This window comes from Callorhinus ursinus, unplaced genomic scaffold (genome assembly GCF_003265705.2).
Source record: "Callorhinus ursinus isolate GAN/ISIS: 27379988/994484 unplaced genomic scaffold, GSC_fseal_2.0 scaffold1, whole genome shotgun sequence".
NCBI lineage: Eukaryota > Metazoa > Chordata > Mammalia > Carnivora > Otariidae > Callorhinus > Callorhinus ursinus.
Genome location: NW_027397063.1, coordinates 48,743,487 through 48,766,566, shown reverse-complemented (window position 1 = coordinate 48,766,566; position 23,080 = coordinate 48,743,487). Strand labels below are relative to the sequence as shown.

General features: G+C 37.5%; 1 protein-coding gene across 5 annotated transcripts in view; it reads right to left on the bottom strand.

The window, feature by feature from the left end:
• Positions 1 to 23,080, bottom strand: part of CD96 (CD96 molecule) — an 88,909-nt gene that overhangs the window by 59,812 nt on the left and 6,017 nt on the right. For 3 of the 5 annotated variants that reach the window (XM_073893167.1, XM_025873968.2, XM_025873955.1), the window contains exons 3-4: positions 9,801 to 9,925; positions 1,506 to 1,716 (exon numbers count right to left, since the gene is read on the bottom strand). In XM_073893167.1, the coding sequence (XP_073749268.1) occupies positions 1,506 to 1,716; positions 9,801 to 9,925 (336 nt within the window). The remainder of the gene's footprint in view (positions 1 to 1,505; positions 1,717 to 9,800; positions 9,926 to 23,080) is intronic. The other 2 variants (XM_025873961.2, XM_025873973.1) reach the window with 1 other exon arrangement.

Sequence of the window (23,080 nt, the reverse complement as noted above, 5' to 3'; positions counted from 1 at the left end):
TTTGAGCATCCACTGAAAGGAGATCAAAGAAGAAACAGAGAGGGAGATGTAGACACAAACAGGGCCAGAAGAGCGAGACATCAAAGGATGAAAAGCTTTCAAGACGAAGATGGAAGTATCTGCCACAGAGATATGGGGCACGGTTAAGTGTTGACAAGGCAGTTAGATCAAGCTGTGGTGCAAAAACCCTTGGTCAAATGGGACATAGTTTGCTTAACTTAGAATCGACATTTCTTTTCACATCCTGGATAGCTGCCTTCATTGATTTGCCAAAAGTCAGGCCAGAGGAGTCAGTTTCATGTTCGGTCGAAGACAGTGACGCCCCAGTAAGTAAACAGAGGGTGATATCGATGAGAGATGAACAGTCTTTCCCACCTCTTCACAGAGCACTGTTCAGGCTCCATAAGCAACCTGATCTTCAGGGGTGATCCATTATCTCTTAGCCCATCCCCCAAGGAGGGGTGGAGGGAAAGGGAAGGAAGGAGGGCGAGCCGGAGAGAGATATAGGAAGAGCTATAAGCAAAAGACTTCAAACTACAGAAATCTTGGCTGTAGCTGCTTCTTCTTTATGCACCACAGGGTTTGCATTTTCCTCAAAATACTGGATTCTCTGATCTTTAAAAATAATGCAATATGATTCTAAGTAAAAACAAAGATTATTCCCTTGTCCAGTCATTCAGAGAACTGAAGGAAAATCTAGTAGCTCATGCCCTTAGATTTTGTGAAGTTATTTTCTCTCTGTTTACCTCATTTGCAAAAATAATTAATTGTTCATCCACATCACTGCTTTTCTCTTTGCCTTCATTTAAAAATGACTTTTTAAAAAACACAGTTTTTGGTGACAAAGATAAAAAAAAATCCAAAGCCAGGGGTTTGTATTTATTAATATTGCCATGCATCACTGAGCAAAGTAGGATTTTCACATTTCCCCCAAATTTACTCCCTGCAGAGTCTGTGCAATTTGAGTGAGGCCACGGTGGATATTTCAGCTCTGCTCTACACTTTTTGTGAAGGCAGGGATAGAGGGCCATCCCTGCAGGCTCCTTTGCTGAGGAGCTGGCCCTGCTGGGGGTGGGGAGACTCCTGCAGTTTCTTTGGAGCTGTGTTTATTATTTTCCTCTTCTCACACTGTCCCCATTCCGCCTTTCTCCAGCAAGCAACCAAGACAATTAGACACCTAAGTATTTAGATTTTGGCAGTTATAATTAAAGAGATTTCTAGTATTCTCAGGAAACATTAAAGTTGTAGATAAGGAGTGGTCACCAGGAAACTGGCCAATCTATGGCTTTCTGTGTGATTTTGTTCTATCAACTCAGTCACTGTTTTTTAACTTCTGTCCTTATCCTCACCCCTAACATGAATGACAATCTCAAGGGAAACAGCTCTAGAGTAGCTACCTGGGAGGGCTACTCTCCAGTTAACAGGGCACTTTCTTTCCAGGGTGGAGCAAGGCAGGAGAAATGGACAGAAAGACGGCAGGGATCTCAGAGAACAAAAACTCTTACCAAAAACCTTGACTGTGGTGGAACTCCTCAAGATTTTGCCAGGTCTGACCATAACGTGGCAGGAGAACTTCCGGTCATCATCGTGGATTTGGACTGGAGAGAGGTAGAGTTTATAGTCTGTACCTAGCTGGACTCTGTCTTTAAATAATGTGGAATTGCTGATGGATTGACCTTGGGTGATAAGTGTTTCCCGAGTTCCATTATCCTCCTGCTGAAAGAAATAGTTACTAGTTACTGTGCACTCAATCATGCCAGCTCTGGGCTAGATATTCTACATGCATTAATTCATTTATATCTGTAAAAATAGAGATGATGAAGCATTGAAATTAAGAGATATTTAGTATGTTACTAGAGAAAAGATCTTTACACTTGACTTTCAGTTGACAACTACAGTCACCCTCTCCTAACATGAATAGAAACTCGATGCTCTTCTGACTACAACTTACCCTTCATAACTTTCCATAAGCTGCATATCAGGGGTGGGATTTGGAGGGCACAGCACTGGGGGCTAATGAAAGATCATAATTCTCATTCAAGAATCTTCATGCTAAATGTGTTGTATCAGTTTTGTTTTACATCTTCACCAGAACTGGATGACTACAGTTGACCTCCCTTCAACCTTCCCCTTAGAAAAGGTCTCATTTTAGCTCCCCTAGGGGCCAGGACTAGGAGGAGGTGAAGAGACCCCTAGGGCATAACATTTAAGGAGGCACTTAGTCTCAGGGACTTGTAAGTGCAGGGTGGGCATCTGAGAGTAAGTGCCTCCTTAAATTATGTGCCCTAGCCGCCTCCTAGTCATGGTCCTTGCCCTTCTGCCCTTATTTCTATGTTACCTTCAAGGAGGACACATATAGGGTAGACTGTAAATGTTAATCTGAGTTCCACAAATCAGAGTGTATTTGAAGTACTTGGTTCTTCTTTTCCATATCCTTTCTTGGGTCTGTGAAGGAAAGCTCGTATTATTCTTGCCATCCCCAGAATTTCCAGGGACACGATCCCTGGGGTATCACTGTGCTGGTCAGTGTCAGTAAATGTGCTAAGGGCCAGGGAGGAGGGGACTCTTGAGGGGCAGAAGGGTAGAGGAAGGGTTATACCCTCATTCTTCTTTAGTATAACTTAATATTCTCAACTGAGTTGCTTTGAAAACATTCTGACACACAAAGTCTCTCCTCTGGAGATTCTACCTCAGTTATTCTGGGATGAGACTCAAGCTGGGGTATTTTTTTTTAAAGGTCCCCAAAGGATCCAGATTTGAGAACCACTGGTCTAACTCTAAACAACAGATGAATCATTATATGCAGAGATCAGGGAGAAATGAGGGGAACTAAGATGAAGAAGGTTGAACAGCAAGCATTTGATGGGGAAGAAGAAGTCACAAAATAATGAAAAAAAGATCTGTTGCTTGGAATTTCTGGCCTAAATCTGTTAAAAAACCAGACAGATTCAGAGTAGTAGAAATGGAAGCTAGGTGAGTGAGAGAATTCAAGTTTGAGCTAGGAGCAGAAACAGTGGAAACACGAAGACAGACTTCTTAAATAGTTCATACAGTTATTTCCAGAATATACTTAGTAGAAACTCTTCTGTAAGACAGGATGCTTTAGGTGCATGTAGCTCGGATTGGTATCAACTTTACATACAGATTCAGATAGTACCTCTTGCAAAGAATGATACCCTGTTCAAGACTTCCTCCTGAAACAATGTACATACTTTTATCCCTACATAAAGAAGGACCTAGGAGTCTTCCTAATGAAGAAGCACATAGAAAATTAAAGGGAGAGAGCTTGTATCCTGGAGACAGGGGCTCTGAAAGGAGCCCTTAGTGTTGGGTGGTGACAGCAGAAGAAAGTGGAAGGCGGTTCACTCAATGGCTGCTGATCTGGAAACCAATCATTAATTAAGGAAGCAGGCTCCCCCTGCAGGTCTGCACAACCCGCTAATTTACACAGCTCTTGCTTCATGCACAGGCTCTGTTTTTGTGAGGATCTTAGAGTTCAAAACGCTTCTTGGTCACTTAGGAAATGACTCCCCACTAGGAATGCTTCTATCTGTATCTATAGTGGGAAGAAAGGCAGTCAGAGGCTGAGCTTGGAGACTAGGGAGACAAAAGCTGCCTTTCCTTTATTGTGTGGCTAGCTAGCATAGTTTAATTGATGGAGGAGTTAAAAAGGGGGCCAAGGTAAGAACCTGCACATGAATGGCTGCCTTCTCAGAGCAAATGAGAGAAGAGTTGGGGAAAAAAATGAGTTCAGGCAAACAAATGAAATGTCTGGAGCTGGGAGAGGGGAAGATAATACTAATATTATGTTACCACCACTACTAAAATTTTATATTCTTATTAATCATAGCTTAAATTTATTTAGCACCTACTATGTTTTGGACACTCTGCAAAGTTCTTTCAAGTCTTATTTATTCCTTATGACAATCCGGAATAAACTAGGCTAAGTAATTTGTGCACAGGTCAAACAAAGCAAGGTACTTAAGTCACAGCATCAAAAAGCAGAGACACCCAGGTCCAGGGACAATTAAGTCTCAGAGACAACGTGTACTAATAAAAACCAAACCATCACAAAATATAAAAAGAATTTTTTTTGAGTATCTGGAATGAAAAATTTAGAAGAAATTCCAGGAAGCCGGAGGCCTTTATAAAATCTGCAGATTACGGAGGTGTGGGCAATTTGCTGATTGAAAGAGCTCTTTTATGATATATTGATCCACCTTTGGTGATAGGGGTCAGAGAGTATACCTCAACTCCTACCTGATAATAATGACCTTAGGTAACCTGGTCTGCTGGAAACAGACTGGTAAGAGGTCTTGTACAGAGTCTTTATTCTTACCTGTTTGGGTTTTTTTCTTGTTCTTCAAAGAAAAAAAACTGACAACTTTTTAAAATATTAATAAATATTTCTAAAACTTAATGGGATTCTCAAATTGGAGGACCCATGTGATTTAATGAGGAATGCAGCCTGAACTAGCTAACATATATGGTACACCTGTGCTTGTCTCAACCCTCAGTAGACACTCAAGTAATACAAACTTCCTGTCCTCCAGCCTCACTGATGATCAGTTTGTATTTCATGAGAATTCACAATCTGCAAGGCTAAACTGAAGAATTACGGAGAGTCATAAAATGGATCCTTTAAAGATGAGCTTTCAATATGTACTGAGTACAGGTACTATGCTAAATTATTTAGTTTGAATTGCCTTATTTATACTTCACAATGCCAACATCAGGTCAATGCTATAATCATCCCCTTTTACACATGAGGGAACTAAAACTTAATTTAGGCACCATATCCCATATTTTAACCAAGTGGAAAAAATTAATAAAAAATCTACAATTAAAAAATTTTTTATGACTGTGTAAAGTTGTGCCCATGGGGGATACAATATCATGAAGTCCCAGAAACCACAGGCTAACTGGAAAATACTTCTCCTTGAAGAGCATACCTGGGTCTCAGACAAAAACACTGCCTACCTTTATTTAAAATTTCGATATTTTGTTCATCATGCATTTCCCCTAGATTTTGGTTTAAAAAAATAATTCATTAAAATATGTACCTTAATTGCTGATTTTTGGGGCATTCCCTTAAATTTTGTACTTAAGGAGAGGGACTTGCTCACCTCACCCTAATCCTAGCTCCCAGGTCACACAGTAAACAGAAGAGCCAGAATTTGAAAACAACAATTTCCTTCCAAAAGTCATGCTATTAATGATTTTGCTATATTCAGCCTCATAACTGTAGTAGAACAAACAGTCCTTGCCTTTTCTGCTTATAGTCTATTTGAGGAGAAGAATAAATTCACAAGAAAAACAAAAAAAACATGACCCATAGAAGAGAAATAAATGTATAATTAAATTTTGGGCAGGAGTTGGATAAGATAATTAGCATGATGAGGGTTGGGCAGGGTCTTATCGAATCATGAAAAGCTCTTCCTATATGTCCCTTAATGACCTTAGTGACAAACCTTAAAATAATTTGTGAAGGCTTTCCTGTTTTTGTACTAGAATCAGAATTTCCAATACAGAAAAGAGACTCCGTTACTATTTGATTTGGTGATGTTATCTCATCTCCAGGCTGGCCTGAGCACCATGTCAAACCTGGCTGTGTTGACCACAGCCCATGGCAGGTGTTGAGTGTATAGAGCACATTCAATAAATTCTATTAATTGTATCAACTGCTACTTCTTTATCTCCAAACTGCTTCCTATCTTCACATTTCTTCCATTTATTTTCTATCTAGTTGTCTTCTGTCAAAGCAGGCGGTTTGCAAAGCTCCCCACATCTCCTTTGTAGAACACTGGGACAATATTTTTCTAATCATCACAATTGGTTGTTAGTCCTTTGTGAGTTGGCTACCACTTTATTTCTGATTATAGTGAAGACAGGGTCAGCTGCCATCACGTAGAAGGTGAGTTTTGTTTTCTGAATAGCTAGGCTTCCCACAGGCATGGGAAACCAACATTGTTTATAATGCCAGTTCGCTTTTTGTTTAAATATAAAACATTACAAATACTGAAGAAGAGTATATGGAAAAGATATAGACAGAAATGTAAAGAAATATAAGCATCTAGGTTTTAGTTTTGTGCCTTTATCACAAATATTGAACTGTTTGAATCTGATATAGTCTTCTCCTTCTTTTCATGATTTTAAGGAGAAAAATCAGGGTTTCTCTTTATCCACCAAATTGAAAACAAACATTTCCCCGATAACTCTCTCCACCTCCACTACCAACTTGTATTCAAGGTCCCAGGGTCTTGGTGTAGTACATGTCTGATGTTTGCTGGCCAACTGTTCTTTAATTATCCAGCTCAGATATAACCTAAGAAGTTTTTCCAGGTCCATTTATGCAGAATCAGACTATTTTCCCTCTTGGCTGCCATTTTTTTAATTAAAGCTGTATTTCATGGCACGAAATATATTTGATGTAGTTTTGTATCCCTGTAGGACTTAACACTCAAACCAGATTCATATATGTTTGTTGGACTGAATTGAAATTTATGTTGTAGGAAATCAGGGTGATACCTTGGAATGAAAACAGAATATTAGGGGCACCTGAGTGGCTCAGTCGTTAAGTGTCTGCCTTCGGCTCAGGTCGTGATCCCAGGGTCCTGGGATCGAGCCCCACATCAGGTTCCCTGCTCAGCTAAATATTAGACTGTATTTAGAAGCTCCCAGAAGAAGCCTGCAGAATTTCCCAGATGACTCTATACTTGTGCCTCAGGACATAAACTGGAAAAACTATTACTTGTCCTTTATCTACCAACTGTACACCATCTAAACACAAATATCCTACGACTTCTTATTCATCATCCCATCATGTACATAAACCCTCAGTGTCCACTGAAGGATTAACCCTTTGTGTTTATTTAATTACCTCTCATGCTAGATCAATGTTGGATACGCTATTTGCATCTGATGCCTTTCTGCTTCAGTGCAGTTGCCATCCTGGAATGTAACTTCCCCAAATGCCAAGAAACCACCCCACGGACACATCTGACACAGCCTTTGCATGGGGTTGGGTACACAAGGCAAATAACATTTTTATGATAACTGAGGATCCCAATGATCACCTTTTCCATGAGGGTCATAACAGAATTAATTAGATTTTATAAAATCCCACATACAAGTAGACATGACTTTTGTTTTTCAGTGACCTAGATTAAAATAATTTTAGTTTATAAAATTGTTTCTAGGGCTTTAGTGGGGCATTTGAAGTGGGGGAGCACTTTGCAACTTCCTGGAGTTTCCCAGCTCAGTCCAGCAGGCTCCCACCCTCCTTAGCTCATCTTCACCACCACCACTCTTTAATCTTTTTTAAAAAGCCACATTGTATCATGTTTTTAAGAACAACTGGCTTATTATGATTATTACTGCTAGTTTAACAAGAGACAAAAGAATGAAAATATGGACTGAGGGGGTATTTGTGTCCTCTGCAGGCCTCTAAGAGTTGTGACTCGAAGAATTGCGGTTGACTCCCTCATATGAGCACATTAGCTGATCTCCTTTCAGACCTGCTGAATCCCACAGCTGCCAACAGTGCGGAGCACAGATGTAAATCGGAGTAGCGAATAGATTTTGACATTTAAAAGGGGAATGTGCAGTAGGAATTTACTCAGCACATTTGCCAATACAATGTTCCCTTTGAAGAGAGGTTTCTTTCAAAAAGATTCCTCAAGTCGTCTGTTATCATGGTGCATTCTTCAAAGTGACAACGTGGCTGGAGGTTCTCGATGTTTAGGATTGCCTCACCATGTGACCTTAGGTGCACTCTCTCTGTCCCTCATTTATCCTACATGCCCTGGCAGGATCCACAGATAACGTCTGCCTAGCCTTCTTTGCTTCTTTGAAGACAACCACTACATAGAAGATGCCTTATCAGTTATCTAGTTGTTGATACCTAATGAGATGCTCATTAACCAGTTGAACAGCCAGCATGAATTTAGTGACCATCAGTTTAATATGAGGCCAATAATAGGACTGTGGGGGAGCAGGACAAAGAGAAACAGATCCAATCAATTATTTATTCTTTATTGAGTGCCTATGTACTAAAGGAGATGCTAGGGATTTTTTAAATGAGTGGCATAGCTTTTTGCCCTGGAGAAACTCAGAGTCACACAAAAGACACAGGCTGGCTGAAGTATTGACCCTTGCTTGGAAAAACAGATAACCCTTTTGATAAGAACACTATAGATCAACTTACTAGCCAGTATAAATCCCTACAGTCAAGCTTTATTAAACTGTATTATTATTATTATTAAACTTGATGATTCCCCTTGATAGTGAAATTGTGGTAATTAGAGTGGAGATGTTCACCGATCGGTGGGAACTACGAATAACGCAAGCAAGGCATAGATGGTGCACTTCCATTGCTGTGATGTTTAGTATGGCCAGTTCCTGCTCTCTTGAGATCATCTCTTTTCAACTTCTGTCTGAGAACCACTTTGTATCATGTTGGTTAAGGACAACTGACTTATACTGATGATAGACGTAATGACAGAAGACTTACATTTTGGAAACCAAACCCTATAAAAGGGGGGAAAAAGTGTTTTTTGGCAGATGACAAAGAGACACTGTAGATTTTAGAACAGGCTGAGAAAATTATTTTAGAACATCTTTTTCTTTTCATCCTACTGACTACCCCAAAAATTATTTAGACAGTGACAACTCATCAGTAGGTTGTATTCTGAGGCCTCCTTGCAAGTCCTTTATTTTGGATTTGGCATATCCTCAGACAAATCTTTGTATATGAAGGGTCTAGTTTCCCAGACGGTCCACAAAAATTTAGGTAACTCATAATATGAGTTATCATTTATGTGGATATAGTATTTTGCAAACTGTATCAGCCACTATATTCATGGAGATCTAGGAGTTCTGCAATAATTTTTGAATCTTGTGTTTTCATTTTGGTGACCATCTAAAAATTATCATAATCATGTTCTGGATCATCTAAATCAACACACCATTATGTGATACTCAAAACTGTGCTTATGTTTATCTTTGTGTTAGTCTTGTGTCATCAACCAATTTAACAATATTAGAGGTCTACTATAGATTTAGATTAAAGCTAGCTGCCATTTGGTTGGATTGCCTTGGAAAGTTTCTCACAAAAATCTAGATTTCTGGCTTCTTTCTTTTTCCTTCCTTCCTTCCTTCCTTCCTTCCTTCCTTCCTCCCTCCCTTCCTTTTTTTCTTTCTCCCTCTCTCTCTCTCTCTTTCTTTCTCCCTCTCTCTCTCTGTCAGAAAACATGGCAACTATGGGTTTGCCACAATCTGTGGCAATAATAAAACCAAGCAGCCTACTGAGTGGCTGCTTCCCACACAGGTCCTGCTTCTCTCATGTATGTTTTCTGCCTGTATCTTATAAGCATAAGAGTTTGTGTCTCCCCATCTAAAGGAATGTTGCATATCCCCCAGGATGCCGTAGCAAGCATTCTAGGAAAAGGGGTTTCTTCCCTCTCCATATGTTCTTTATAAAACACATATTTGTGCATAGGGGTTTCTGCTGCATGGGGCTCCTCTCCAGGGCACCATTACACTCTTTTCTCTCTGTAATCAGGGTTTGGTATATAGCTTGAAATAGAAACTAACCTTTAGGAACTAATTTTTAAATTACTGTCTTCATAGACCAGAGGCTTGCTGAGTTGGAAGGAATCTTAGTGCCCACCCGTCCCTCCCCCTCTAGTCCCCAACCTTCCACCTGTGTGCTTCCTTCCCTAGTATTACTTGCTATTCATTTTTATTTCATTAATATTTAAAGAGCATTGTGGTTATTCACTGAAAAGGGCAACACTTACCACCAACCATGCATAGGTGAACTCAGACGAAATTTCCGAGGAGATATTTTGAAAGCATGGTATTTCCAGAGTCTGATTTATCTGTACTTCTATTATATTGCTGCTTCTCCATTCATCCTGTGTAACTATAACAAAATATAGGCGGAAGAGACAGGAATATGTGATTGGTTTATAAAATGCTTTTTGTGAGAGAAACAGGAACAGTGTTAGCGTAGAGATTCATCCGCCCTCAGGGCTCACCTATGACAAGGCAAAACCCCACTAACAGCCCTCATTGTATAAATGGCAAAACGGAACCACTGAGAATCAGAGAGACTTGCTTATCACTGAAAAATTACAGGGAAGCTGCCCTAAAAGAATCCAACTCACAATTTGGTATGTTCCTCTGCTTTAAACCCAAAATAATGCGTTAGGCTTCAGATATTTTTTTTTGATCATTTAGAATATAAAGCTTTATAACCTAGCCTCTAATGATCTTATTAAAAATTCTAATAGGTTTAAAGTGTTTTTAGAGACGTTTTAGGTTCATAGCAAAACTGAATGGAAAGTAGAGAGAGTTCCCATATATCCCTTGTCCCCTATGCATGCCCAACCTCCCCCACTACTAACATCCCTAACCACAGTGGTACATTTGTTACAACTGATAAACTACAATGACACTTCATTACCACTTCAAGTCCATAGCTTATTTACATTAGAGTTCACTATTGGTACTGTACATTCTCTGGGTTTTGAGGGATATATAATGACATGTATTCACCGTTGTAGTATCATACAGAAGAGTTCCACTGCCCTAAAAATCCTCTGTGCTAGAATCCCCCTCCCTCCTGACAAACTCTGACATTCGCTAATCTTTTTCTTGCCTTACTGCCTTTACGAGTTGTCTTTTTGAGCTTACAAATATTCCTCCAAAGATGGAATGATATAGAAAAATATATAAGAAAACTCTGAAGAAGGCATTGTTAATGGATTATTTTCATCTATTTATTTATTTTTCATTTTAAAAGGAATATGAGATAAATATCAGCCTCTCTTTGGGAAAGTCATAGACACACACATACCCATTTGTGACTAAACTATAATAACATCCAAGAATAATTTATAAATGAACTCTATCATCCTAATATCCCAAAAATTTGATTTCCTTTTTGCCATGTCTATATAAATCTTGTTTGTATGCATACGTTTTCTCATACTTTGCAATCCTTTTAACCAACAAATGTTACCCGTATTTTTACTTAAAATGTTTTGCATGATTTTTAAGCTATTGGTGGTTGAAATTTTCGGAGACTTTATGTCATGCATAATCGTATATACATATCATCATCTATTTTGTCATTTCCAATTGCTGAATTGTGTGTTCTTTCAATTTGGGTTTTTAGTTTATATAAACTACTATAACCAATAGTGCAAGGATCCTCCTTATACTAAGAGTTTTCTTCTGACCATTCAGCTACTTAAGATAAATTCCGTGAATTTAATGGGTATGAGTATTCTATTATCAGCGGCATAGATTTTTAAGTGGAATATTTCTCAGTTTGGAATGTTATAGCTAGCCTTTAGGACTTTGTTATATTCCAATCTCCCAGCAATAGAAGCTACCCCCTTTACTGATAATTCATTCCTCCTCCCTTCCTTAACTGAAACCAGGCCTCTCCATTAGGGCATATCTTCCTTGCATCATTCTCAAATAGTGGCTGTTTATATTTTTGTGCCCTTATTTCCTCAAAATTAGGAGGTGGGATCAGTGCCTTCCTTGCTCCTCATTACTGTTTCCAAATGTTATTCCAACCCCATAATTAAAAAAAAAAAAAAAGCCCTGCCCTTTATGGTTAAGAGAATTTAGCTATAACAGTAATTCCAAATGATTTATTTGTATACTACCACCAAAACTGTTTGCCAGGACTGCTTACCACCATTACCACTATTTAATTTTATTCTTGATATTATTTTAATTGTTTTTTTATAATTGTTTTACTTACATAAATTTATTTTCAATAGAGAATGATCTAGGCACTAATATTTGGGAAGTGCATGAAATCCACTTGATATGTTAATTATATTTTAATGTACATTACCCAAATATATAAGTATTAAATTTTTGTAAAGTTGATCCAGATTCTGGGAAGTGGGGAATGCAACCGACCTAACTTTTTTAATATTCCTGAAACTCCCTATAAAAACAGACAAAGTAACTAGAGTAGTAGACCTAAAAACATATAGGCAATATGTACAGGAACACTAATTAACAATATATCCCCATTAATAGATGGGGACAAATGACTGGACCACTGTGGTATCAGCAACTGAGCAGAAAGAAACAGGAAAATCGACTGAGCTTCGGATGCCCCTCAGAACTAGAGAACTCCCTCCCCGCCCCAAAGCAACAGGTAATCACTGGAAAGACATGCAGACTAATCTGAGAATAGCAGCAGAAATGGAGAAAGGAGTTTGCAGGCACCAGATTACCAGTGCCCTCAAGGGAAACAAGAGGAGGCTTGTCAGTGCTGAACAGAGGGTGCTTTTCAGACAGATCCCATACTGAGAAGAAATCCCTGGGAGTAGAATTCAAATTAAACAGGATAGGTCCAATAGGAGAAAGCAAACAGGCAATTTAGATAAAGGTGAGGCATAGGAGGAAAGGAAGTATATCTCAGAAAGTACAATGGCATATTATTTACCTTGAAAATAACAGAAGAGAGGGCTCCAGAGACACTGAACACTTTACAAAAGATAGCCCGGCCCACACCCTTCCATGGCAAAAATCAACATGCACTTACCTTAAGTGTGAGCAATAGAAAAGGAATGGGGTAGAATCACACATAAAGATACTATAAGAAAAAAAGAGAAAAGGGAACAAAAGAACATCCCCTCAACAATGACAGCATGTTAGAAAAAGATAATTTCACAATAAATAAAAACTGTAGCCTAATAACTCAAAATGAGGTAAAAGAAATAAGGAAAATGATATGAGCTGCAAAAAATTTTAGCAAGACTGGTAAATGAGTCAACTGGAAAGAAGGAAGCTCAGCAGAGACAGGTGAGAGAATTCAGGAAAGGGTTGGAAATAACAACTCATTGTAGAAATTAAGAGCAAACTAGAAGAAAAACAAGAACATTTGGCCCAAAAGTTAATGCACTAAAAGAAATTTAAAAATCCAATAAAGGGGAATTTTAAAATAAATTAAGAAATAATAAATTTTAAAATAAAAAGTATCACTTTCAAAGAAAGTGATAAGCAAAGAAGATTAAAATCATGTATAATAGAAGGCACCAAAGGAAATAAGCAGTAGACAGAAAAAAATACTAAAAATTATAACACAAGTACAATTTTTTAAAGTAAAAAAAGATTAGGAAATACATATTGAAAGATTATACTGAAAAAGTAGAAAAATAGGCTCAGAATAGACATTAAGCAAATTATTATAATGGTGTTTTTTAAAAGTCAGTTATAGGAAAGAAAATAGGGTTATTATTAGCTTTTTGACAGCAACTCTTTATGCCAGAAAATAATGTAGCAACATATTTAATGTACTCAGGGAAAGAAAATGTGAGCTAAGGATTTTATATTCAGCAAAATTAGCCTTTTGAGATGAAGACTACATAAAACCTGTTAGGGCCATGTGTAAGAAGACAGGGAATATTGCTCCCATGAGCGCTTCCTGAGGATTCGCCAATAGAATACACTTCAGACTGGAGAGGTATTTATATAAAGGCTGCGGTGAGTGTTGAATCTATGTTCTCCTTTAGCACTAAAAACAAATCATTGCTATAAAACAGAGAGTAGTAATAAATATATATTTTAAAATAAAGAGAAAATATAAGGATCACAAGTGAGGCAGGGGGAGGGTTGAGGTGCTTGTGGCTATGGGGCCATGGAAAGGTCGTGAAAAAAGCCATGTATAAAACTGAGCAAACGTATAAAAACCACCATTTCAAGACCAAAGGCAAACATGTAATTGAGAAACATCTCTTCTTGGAAAAATGCTAGAACTTCAGTAAGAATAGCAGGAGTCTATATTCCTCTTGCCTAGGAATCCTTCCATTCTCCTTCCCCAGGGTTGTCAGTGAGACAGGTAGCTTTACCATGTTGGAACTGGCTGCAAGAAACAGCAGCTTTTCTTCTGGAAGAGGCAGACTTAAATTAGGTCTGAGTATGAAGATCCTTCATTTTGTTAGCTATCAGGCACAAACTTGGTAGGAAACAGAGAAAAACTGAAGCTTGGTTAGCATGGGTTTGCAAATCCCATTTGGGGTGAGTAGCAGACCAGACAGACATTTAACACGGAGATTCTGGAAATTAGAGAGTCACGGAATAGCTGAGATAAGTTGTCTACCCACCCCAGGCTGACTGGGAAAATACACAGGTGAGTGCGGAGACCTCAGAGAGCTTATTGAAAAGCAAAAGCCAAGGGAGACTGTGTTACGGTCTGCAACTTTGCACCCTCTAACTACCAGCCCCCCCAACCCAACACACACACATCTACATGTGGAGGGTGGAAGCCTAAATAACAGGCTTGAGGAATTTGAGTACAACTTTTGTCAAATTCATTGGTGGGCCAACAAAGGGGCTTTGCCAATGCAGGGGCAATTCCTTGGAAACTAAAAACATAATAATTATAATAAAAAGTTGAGCAGAAAAATCAATATCCACATACCGAAGAAGAAACAGATTTTATAATTTAGGTATGGGTAGTTACCAAAATTAAAAAAAAAAAAAGAAAGCTTAAAAAAAAACCCCACTGGATCTACAGTTGTCACATTATTATTATTATTATTATGTCTAGTTTTCAACAACAACAACAAAAAGGTTATACATGAAGAAAAGAGGAAAGTGTGATCCATAGTCAGGAAAAAAAGCAGTTAGTTGAAATTGATTCTGATTGCGTCCTACATTGGATTTAACAGACATTAAAGCAGCTCTTATAAGTATGTTCATGGGATTAAAACAAAAGATGATGAAAATGACTCAATAAATAGGGCATCCTAGTGGAGAAGTAGAAAACTATCAAATGAACCAAATAATTTTTCTAGAGTTGAAAAGTCAGTAACAAAAAACGATGAAAAATTTACTAGGGACTGTCAACAGCCAATCTGAGATGGCAGAAGAAAGAATCAGTGTATTTGAATATTGATTAATATAAATGACCTAGGGGTACCTGGGTGGTGCAGTTGGTTAAGCATCTGATACTTGGTTTCGGCTCAGGTCGTGATCTCAGGGTCGTGAGACTGAGCCCTGCATACGGCTCTGCGCACTCAGGGTGGAGTCTGCTTAGGACTCTCTCTCCCTCTCCCTCTGCCCATCCCACCTGTGCTCTCTCTCCCTCTTTCTCCCAAATAAATAATCTAAATACATATATATATATATAAATGATCTAATCTGAAGAAAAGAGAGAAAGAGGATTGAAGGAAAACAGAGCTTCAGAGCTCAAGTGTCCTAACATGTATGCAATGGGAGTAACAGCAGGAGAGATGAAAGAGAGTGGGACAGAACAAATGTTTGAAGAAATAATTGTCCAAAACTTCATATTTAATTTTAAAAAACTTTCCGTAAAGTTAATCTATACCTCCAGGAATCTTAAAACTCAAAAAAACTCAAAAAAGTTAAACACAAAGAGAAACCCACATAGGCATATTACAATCAACCTGCTGGAAGCCAAAAACAAAGGGAATTATGGAAGCAGCAATTGAAATCAGCAAGAAAAACAAAACAAAACAATCACATGTGGAGACCAGTAATACAATTAATGGCTCATTTCTCACCGGAAACAATGGAAATCAGAAGATATATGCAAAATGCTGAAAGAAAAAGCAGCCCACTAAAATTTGCTGCATTCAGTGAAACTATCCTTCAAAAAAAAAAACAGGATTTATATAAAATTCTAAAGTTCTTTAGGCTGAAATGAAATGATACCAAATAGTAACTTCACTCCATGAGGTAGAATGAAGAGCACAGGAAATGGTAAACATACGGGTAAATATAAAAGATTACATATATAGTTCTCTTTTTTTTTCTCTTAATTTCTTTAAGAACAGAAATTTTTTAAACCATTAATTTTAGCATTGTTCTGTTGGGTTTAATGAAAGGAAAATATATGCTGGAAGAAGTTGCAAAAAGAGAAAGAAAAAGAGAGAGAGAGAGAGAGAGAGAAAGTAAACATAGGAACAGACATCAGAATGATCCTGACATTGAAGTTATCCAATAAGAATATTAAAATAGCTCTTTTTAGTATATCCAAGAATAGAGAAAAAGATGAAGGGAGTAAATGAAAAGATGGACAATTTCATCAAAGAATAAAAAATCTACCAAAAACAATAACTTAAAAATATAAGATTAGAAATTAAGAACTAATTTGATTGGGTTGAAAACTTAATTGGACAGCACAAAAAATAAAATTTGTGAATTGGAGTATAGGTCAATAGAAAATTTCTAAACAAACTACAGAAAGGAGAAACAAGCTATAGAAAAAAGCATTAGAGATATACAAAAGCAGAAATTTAGGCACATTTTTAAATACTTGAAATCTGGCATCACAAATTTAAATGCTAATAAAAATCCATGCAAGCATTAGAAATAACATGAGTGAATTTCTATATAATCGGAGAATGGGGAAAACTTTTTCCATAAAAGTAAGAATTACACTGCATTGAAAACAAAATCACAAGCAAGTAAGGACAGATGACAAACTGGGAAAATATTTGCAACTTATATCACAAAGGATTAATAGATTTTATACTTGGGACATTTTCAGCATAACAAGGATAACAACCGTAATGAACTGAAATTCATCAATATGTTCAAATTCATATGAATTCATAATACTTAATGCAAAATACTTTTTGGTTATCTCATAAGAGTGCTAGTGAACAAACTAATTTTTAAAACTGATAAATAAAGGGAAAGAATCAAGCAACCGTTTGTTTTTCTTATACAAACTGTACATCTAATAAATAATTGGTTCATGAGAGGAAATTTCTCTATAAGAAGACCTCAGGTAATAAATAGAAGGACAGAATTTGAGCATCACTCTTTGTCAACCCACAAAGAATTAATGGATCTAGGCAATACTTATCAATGGTGCTTAACATCACACAACCAGATATTATGTACCTCTGATGTAACTATGCAATATCATCTATGAAATACTTGTGCCAAAAAACACAAAAAATAAAACATTAATGTGATCAAATCTCTATACCTAACTAAATAGTGAAAGGGGAACATGGAGATACCAAGGGATATAGGAGCAAAATCCAGGCTGTGGGTAATTTTACAGGATAAAGAGCCAAATTTATTTAACAAATATTTTGGAAAAGAAAAACAAGAAATATAAAATAGCCTTTGGATTAAAAGAGAGTTTTGGGGTGTCCGGCTCTCTGCTCAGCGGGGAGTCTGCTTCTCCCTCTCCCTCCGCCCCTCCTCTCCCCACACTCATGCTCTCTTTCTCTCTCTCTCAAATAAATAAATAAAATCTAAAAAAATAAAAAATAAAAGAGAGTTTTCAAATGATCACAATACTTGGAGTTTATTCGAATCTAGTTTAAATAACCAAAATATAAAAATAACAACTATGAAACTGTCTTCACTACAAATTCTTACCATACTCAAATGTATATCCCACACTAACTGAAAATCCAAATATATTTACCTAGTGAACTCATTTTCCCTCTATACATAGAAGCTATTTCAAACTTTCTCCAATCTCTTTTCTGAAGCCTCCTCCCTCTCTCTACCTGAAGATGACTTTGTTTCCTACTTTTTAATTAATTTTTAAAGATTTATTTATTTATTTGAGAGAGAGAAAGAGAGAAAGAAAACAAGCATGAGGGGCAGTGGGAGAGGGAGCGAGTATCCCAAGTGGACTCCGTACCAAACCAGAGCCGGATGCGGGGGCTCCATCTCATGACCCTGAGATCACAACCTGAGCCGAAACCAGGAGGTGGATGCTGAACCAACTGCGCCACCCAGGTGCCCCATGTTTCCTAGTCTAGAGAAAATAGAAAAGAGCATCGCCCTTGTCATGTGCACTTACTCCAATTTCCTTCTCTCCTGTTATATAATTTTTAAAAACTGTCCTTTTGTCCAATTTAGGATACCCATAGTACGAATGTTCTAGATCTCTTTGCCCCTATATGCTCAGAAACCTTAGTTTATTTATTGTACCTTCTCTATGGGGTATTTAACTACTCTCTTTCAACTCTGACTTGGTTTTGAAGCTTAGCCAAGCATCTTGCATTAATTAAAACCACCCCACCACCTGCACAACACTGAGGCAAACCCTCATTTGAACACTCATACGCTCCCCCTTACTCCTGACAGATTTCTTAGCAGTTGTGTGGACATTTGGTGTCTCCATTTCCTTGCCTCCTACTCACTCCTCTCCTCCCCCCCGAGTCTGACTTCCATCTCTCTTCCGTGCCACAGAAACAGCTTCTGTTAAGGTGACCAATAACATCCTTTTCCTAAATACAATCCAATAACCATGTTGTCCTCTCAGAAACATCAGAATTGATAGCTACTCCTTTCATGAAATACTATCATTCTAGTTCTTTTGTGAGCCAACTTCTCTCCTGTTGTCTCTTTCGTCTCTCTTCTAAATCCTTTGAAGATTTATCTTTTGCCGTCTGTCTCAGTTGAAGGATCACATTGCTTTTCTCACTAGATTTTCTCTGCCTATGTGATCTCTTTCACTCCCAAAACCTCAGTTAGCATACACTCATATAGCTTACCAATTTGTATCTTTAGGTTAAACCTCTCTTCTAGAACAGGAATTGTATATCTACCTATTTCCTTGACATCTGAATGTGTCAACTTCCCATCTAACTCAACATGTACAAAATAAAATTCAAACTCCAAACAATCCCTACACGATCAGGTTGTCCTCCAGTTTTTCCTAAGATGATGAATAATTCTCCCATATTTTTCTGTTCCACACATTTGAAACCAGAGCATCATTCTTGCTACATGCTTCATACTGTGCCTCATTCCACATGTGCAATCCAACACCAAATCCTGTAGGGTGAATCTCCTAATTTGAATACTCCTCCCCAGGTACCTCTGTGTTACTCTACTCAATATTACTAACATCTCTCACTTAGATTTCTGTCCTGTCTTAACTGATCTGCATTATCCTCTCTACCTTTTCTCAATTCATTCTCTACACTTTTGACACAAAGATCTTTTTGGAATGCAAAATTAAAAAAAAATCAACAAGCACCTTCCAATTAGTTTCCACAGTTCCTAGGATAAAGATAAAACTTATTTGGACTACTCAATCTCTCTAGCCTCTTCTTCAAAGGTTTCCCTTTCAATCCTTCTGCTCAAGCCATAATACCTTTGAAAACCCCCCACAGTTGCAGTATCTCCTTACCACCACAGGACCTTTACACATCCTGTTTTGTGTAAAGCTGTCTTCCCCATATTTACCTGGTTAACTCCTGCTCAAGCATCACTTCCCTAGGAAACCCTTCTTGATTTTCCTATTATATCCTCTCAAAACACTACTTTCTTACTGCAAGAGCACTTCTCACTGTTGCCATTTGGCCTTTTTTTTTTTGCTTATTTGGTTATTTTGTCTCTTGCCATAGGACTTTATGATTCCTGATGACAGAATCATGTCTGCATTGCATCCCTGGTGCCTAGCACCCATAAGCACTCAAAAATATTTTTTGGATAAAGATTGAATACAAGAATTTAAGAAGAGCTGGCATTTAAGTTCAAGAACAAACTATGCTATAAAAAGACATAGATCAATGAAACAGAGAGCCCAGAAATAAACCTACATATAGGATCAATTAATTTATAACAATATTATTATGAAAGGAGCCAAGAATATGCAATGGGGAAAGGATACGTTCTTTGATAAATGATGTTGGGGAGAATGGATAGCTATATGCAAAAGAATGAAACTGGACTCCTGTCTCCCATCATACATAAAGATCAAATCAAAATGGATTAAAACGTAAAACCTCAAACCGTAACACCTGTAGAAGAAAACATAGGGGCAATGATTTTTTGGCCTTGGCAATGGTTTTTTGGATTTGACACCAAAAGCAAAGGCAAAAAAAGCAAAAATAATCAATGGGACTGCATCAAACTAAAAAGCTTCTTCCCAGCAAAGGAAAACATAATAAAATGAAAAGGCAATCTATGGAATGGGAGAAAATATTTATAAATCACATATCTGATATGGGGTTAATATCCAAAATATATAAACAAGTCATACAACTCAACAACAACAAAACAATCCAATTTAAAAATGGCCAGAGAAATTGATTAGACATTTTTCCAGATAAGACATCCAAGTATCCAATAGGCAAGGAAAACCACCCCCCCATCTCTAATCATCAGGGAAATGCAAATCAAAACCACAATAAGATATCACCTCACACCTGTTAAAACGGCTATTATCAAAAAGATAAGATAACAAATATTTGGAAAAGATATGGAGAAAAGGCAGCACTTGTGCATTGTTGATGGAAATGTAAATTGGTACAGCCACTCTGGAAAACAGTATAGAGGTCCTCAGAAAGTTAAAAATAGAACTATCAGGGCAGCTCAGTCAGTTAAGCTTTCCGCTCTTGGTTTTGGCTCAGGTCATGATCTCATGGGTGGTGGGATTGACCCCAGCCTCGGGCTCCTCACTCAGCGAGGAGTCTGCTTGAAGATTCTCTCTTTCTCTCTCTCTCTCTCAAATAAATAAATAAAATCTTAAAAATAAAATAAAATAAAATTAGAACTACCATATGATCCAGCATTTCCACTTCTGGGTATATATCTAAAGGAAATAAAATCACTATCTTGAAAAGATCTATGCACCCCCATGTTCATTGCAGCACTATTTACAATAGCCAAGACATAGAAACAACCCAAGTGTCCCCTGATGGACGAACGGACAAAGAAAATATTCTAATATACAAGGAAATACTATTCATTCATAAAAAAGAAGGAAATCCTGACATTTGTGACAACATGGATGGACCTTGAGGGCATTATGCTACATTAACAAAGAAAGACAAATACTGTGTGATTTCATTTATATTTGGAACTTGAAAAACAAAACAAAATGAACTCATAGACACAGAAAACAGGTTGGCGGTTGCCAGAGGTGGGCATGGGGGTGAAATGAGTGAAGAGGGTCAAAAGGTACAAACTTCCAATTATAAGATAAATAAATTCTGGAGATAAAATATACAGCATGGTGACTAAAGTTAACAATACTGTATCATATGTTTGAAAGTTGCTAAGAGAGTAAATCTTAAAAGTTCTCATCACAAGAAAAAAAATTAACTCTGTGAGGTGATGGATATTAACTAAACTTATTGTGGTGATCATTTCACAATATATATATATATATAAGTATCAAGTCAACTGTTGTACACCTAAAACAAATACAATGTCATATGTCAGTTATATCTCAATAAAACTGGAAAAGAGTCAAAGAGCAAATTATGCCTCTAGACAGGGTAGTCAAATTATCAAGATTATATTATCCAGATATTATATTCTATTACGAGTAATAGAATAGTTCTTTTATTATATTCTATACTACTTCTACTATCCCTCCTCCTCCTCCTTGTATTACCATTACTTCTTCCCCTCCTACTGCTTCCAATAACAACATTAACAGCCCTCTGAGGCTTTTGTCATGATCTGGGAAATTAAAATCATGTTGCACTTTTATAACAGATACTAGTAACTTCAAATTTTAAAATACATCTGGCAGGATATAAAATCAATGCACAGAAATCAGTTGCATTTCTATATACCAACAACAAGACAGAAGAAAGAGAAATTAAGGAGTCGATCCCACTTACAATTGCACCCAAAACCATAAGATACCTAGGAATAAATCTAACCAAAGAGGCAAAGAATCTGTACTCACAAAACTATAGAATACTCATGAGAGAAATTGAGGAAGACACAAAGAAATGGAAAAATGTACCATGCTCATGGATTGGAAGAACAAATATTGTGAAAATGTCTATGCTACCTAGAGCAATCTACACATTTAATGCAATCCCTATCAAAATACCATCAACTTTTTTTTTTCACAGAATAGGAACAAATAATCCTAAAATTTGTATGGAACCAGAAAAGACCCCGAATAGCCAGAATAATGTTGAGAAAGAAAAGCAAAGCTTGTGGCATCACAATTCTGGACTTCAAACTCTATTACAAAGCTGTCATCACCAAGACAGTATGGTACTGGCACAAAAACAGACACATAGATCAGTGGAACAAAATAGAGAGCCCAGAAATGGACCCTCAACTCTATGGTCAACTAATCTTCGACAAAACAGGAAAGAATGTCCAGTGGAAAAAAGACAGTCTCTTCAACAAATGGTGTTGGGAAAATTAGATAGCTACATGCAGAAGAATGAAACTGGAAGGCAGCTATGCTCACCACTATACCACCAACGCACAGAAGAATGAAACTGGATCATTTCCTTACACCACACACAAAAATAGACTCAAAATGGATGAAGGACTTAAATGTGGGACAGGAATCCATCAAAATCCTTGAGAAGAACACAGGCAGGAACCTTTTCAACCTCAGCCACAGCAACTTCTTCCTAGAAACATCACCAAAGACAAGGGAAGCAATGGCAAAAATGAACTATTGGGATTTCATCAAGATAAAAAGCTTTTGCAGAGCAAAGGAAACAGTCAACAAAACCAAAAGACAACCGAGAAAATAGGAGAAGATATTTGTAAATGACATATCAGATAAAGGCTAGTATCCAAAATCTATAAAGAACTTATCAAACTCAACACCCAAAGAACAAATAATCCAATCAAGAAATGGGCAGAAGACATGAACAGACATTTCTGCAAAGAAGACATCCAAATGGTCAACAGACACATGAAAAAGTGCTCAACATCACTCGGCATCAGGGAAATACAAATCAAAACCTCAATGAGATATCACCTCATACCAGTCAGAATGGCTAAAATTAACAAGTCGGGAAATGACAGATGTTGGTGAGGATGTGGAGAAAGGGGAACCCTCCTACACTGTTGGTGGGAATGCAAGCTGGTGCAGCCACTCTGGAAAACAGCATGGAGGTTCCTCAAAAAGTTGAAAATAAGAGACACCCTACGACCCAGCAATTGCACTACTGGGTATTTACTCCAAAGATACAAATGTAGTGATCTGAAGGGGCACATGCACCATGATGTTTACAGCAGCAATGTCCACAATAGCCAAACTGTGGAAAGAGCCAAGCTGTCCATCGACAGATGAATGGATAAAGAAGATGTGGTATGTATGTGTGTA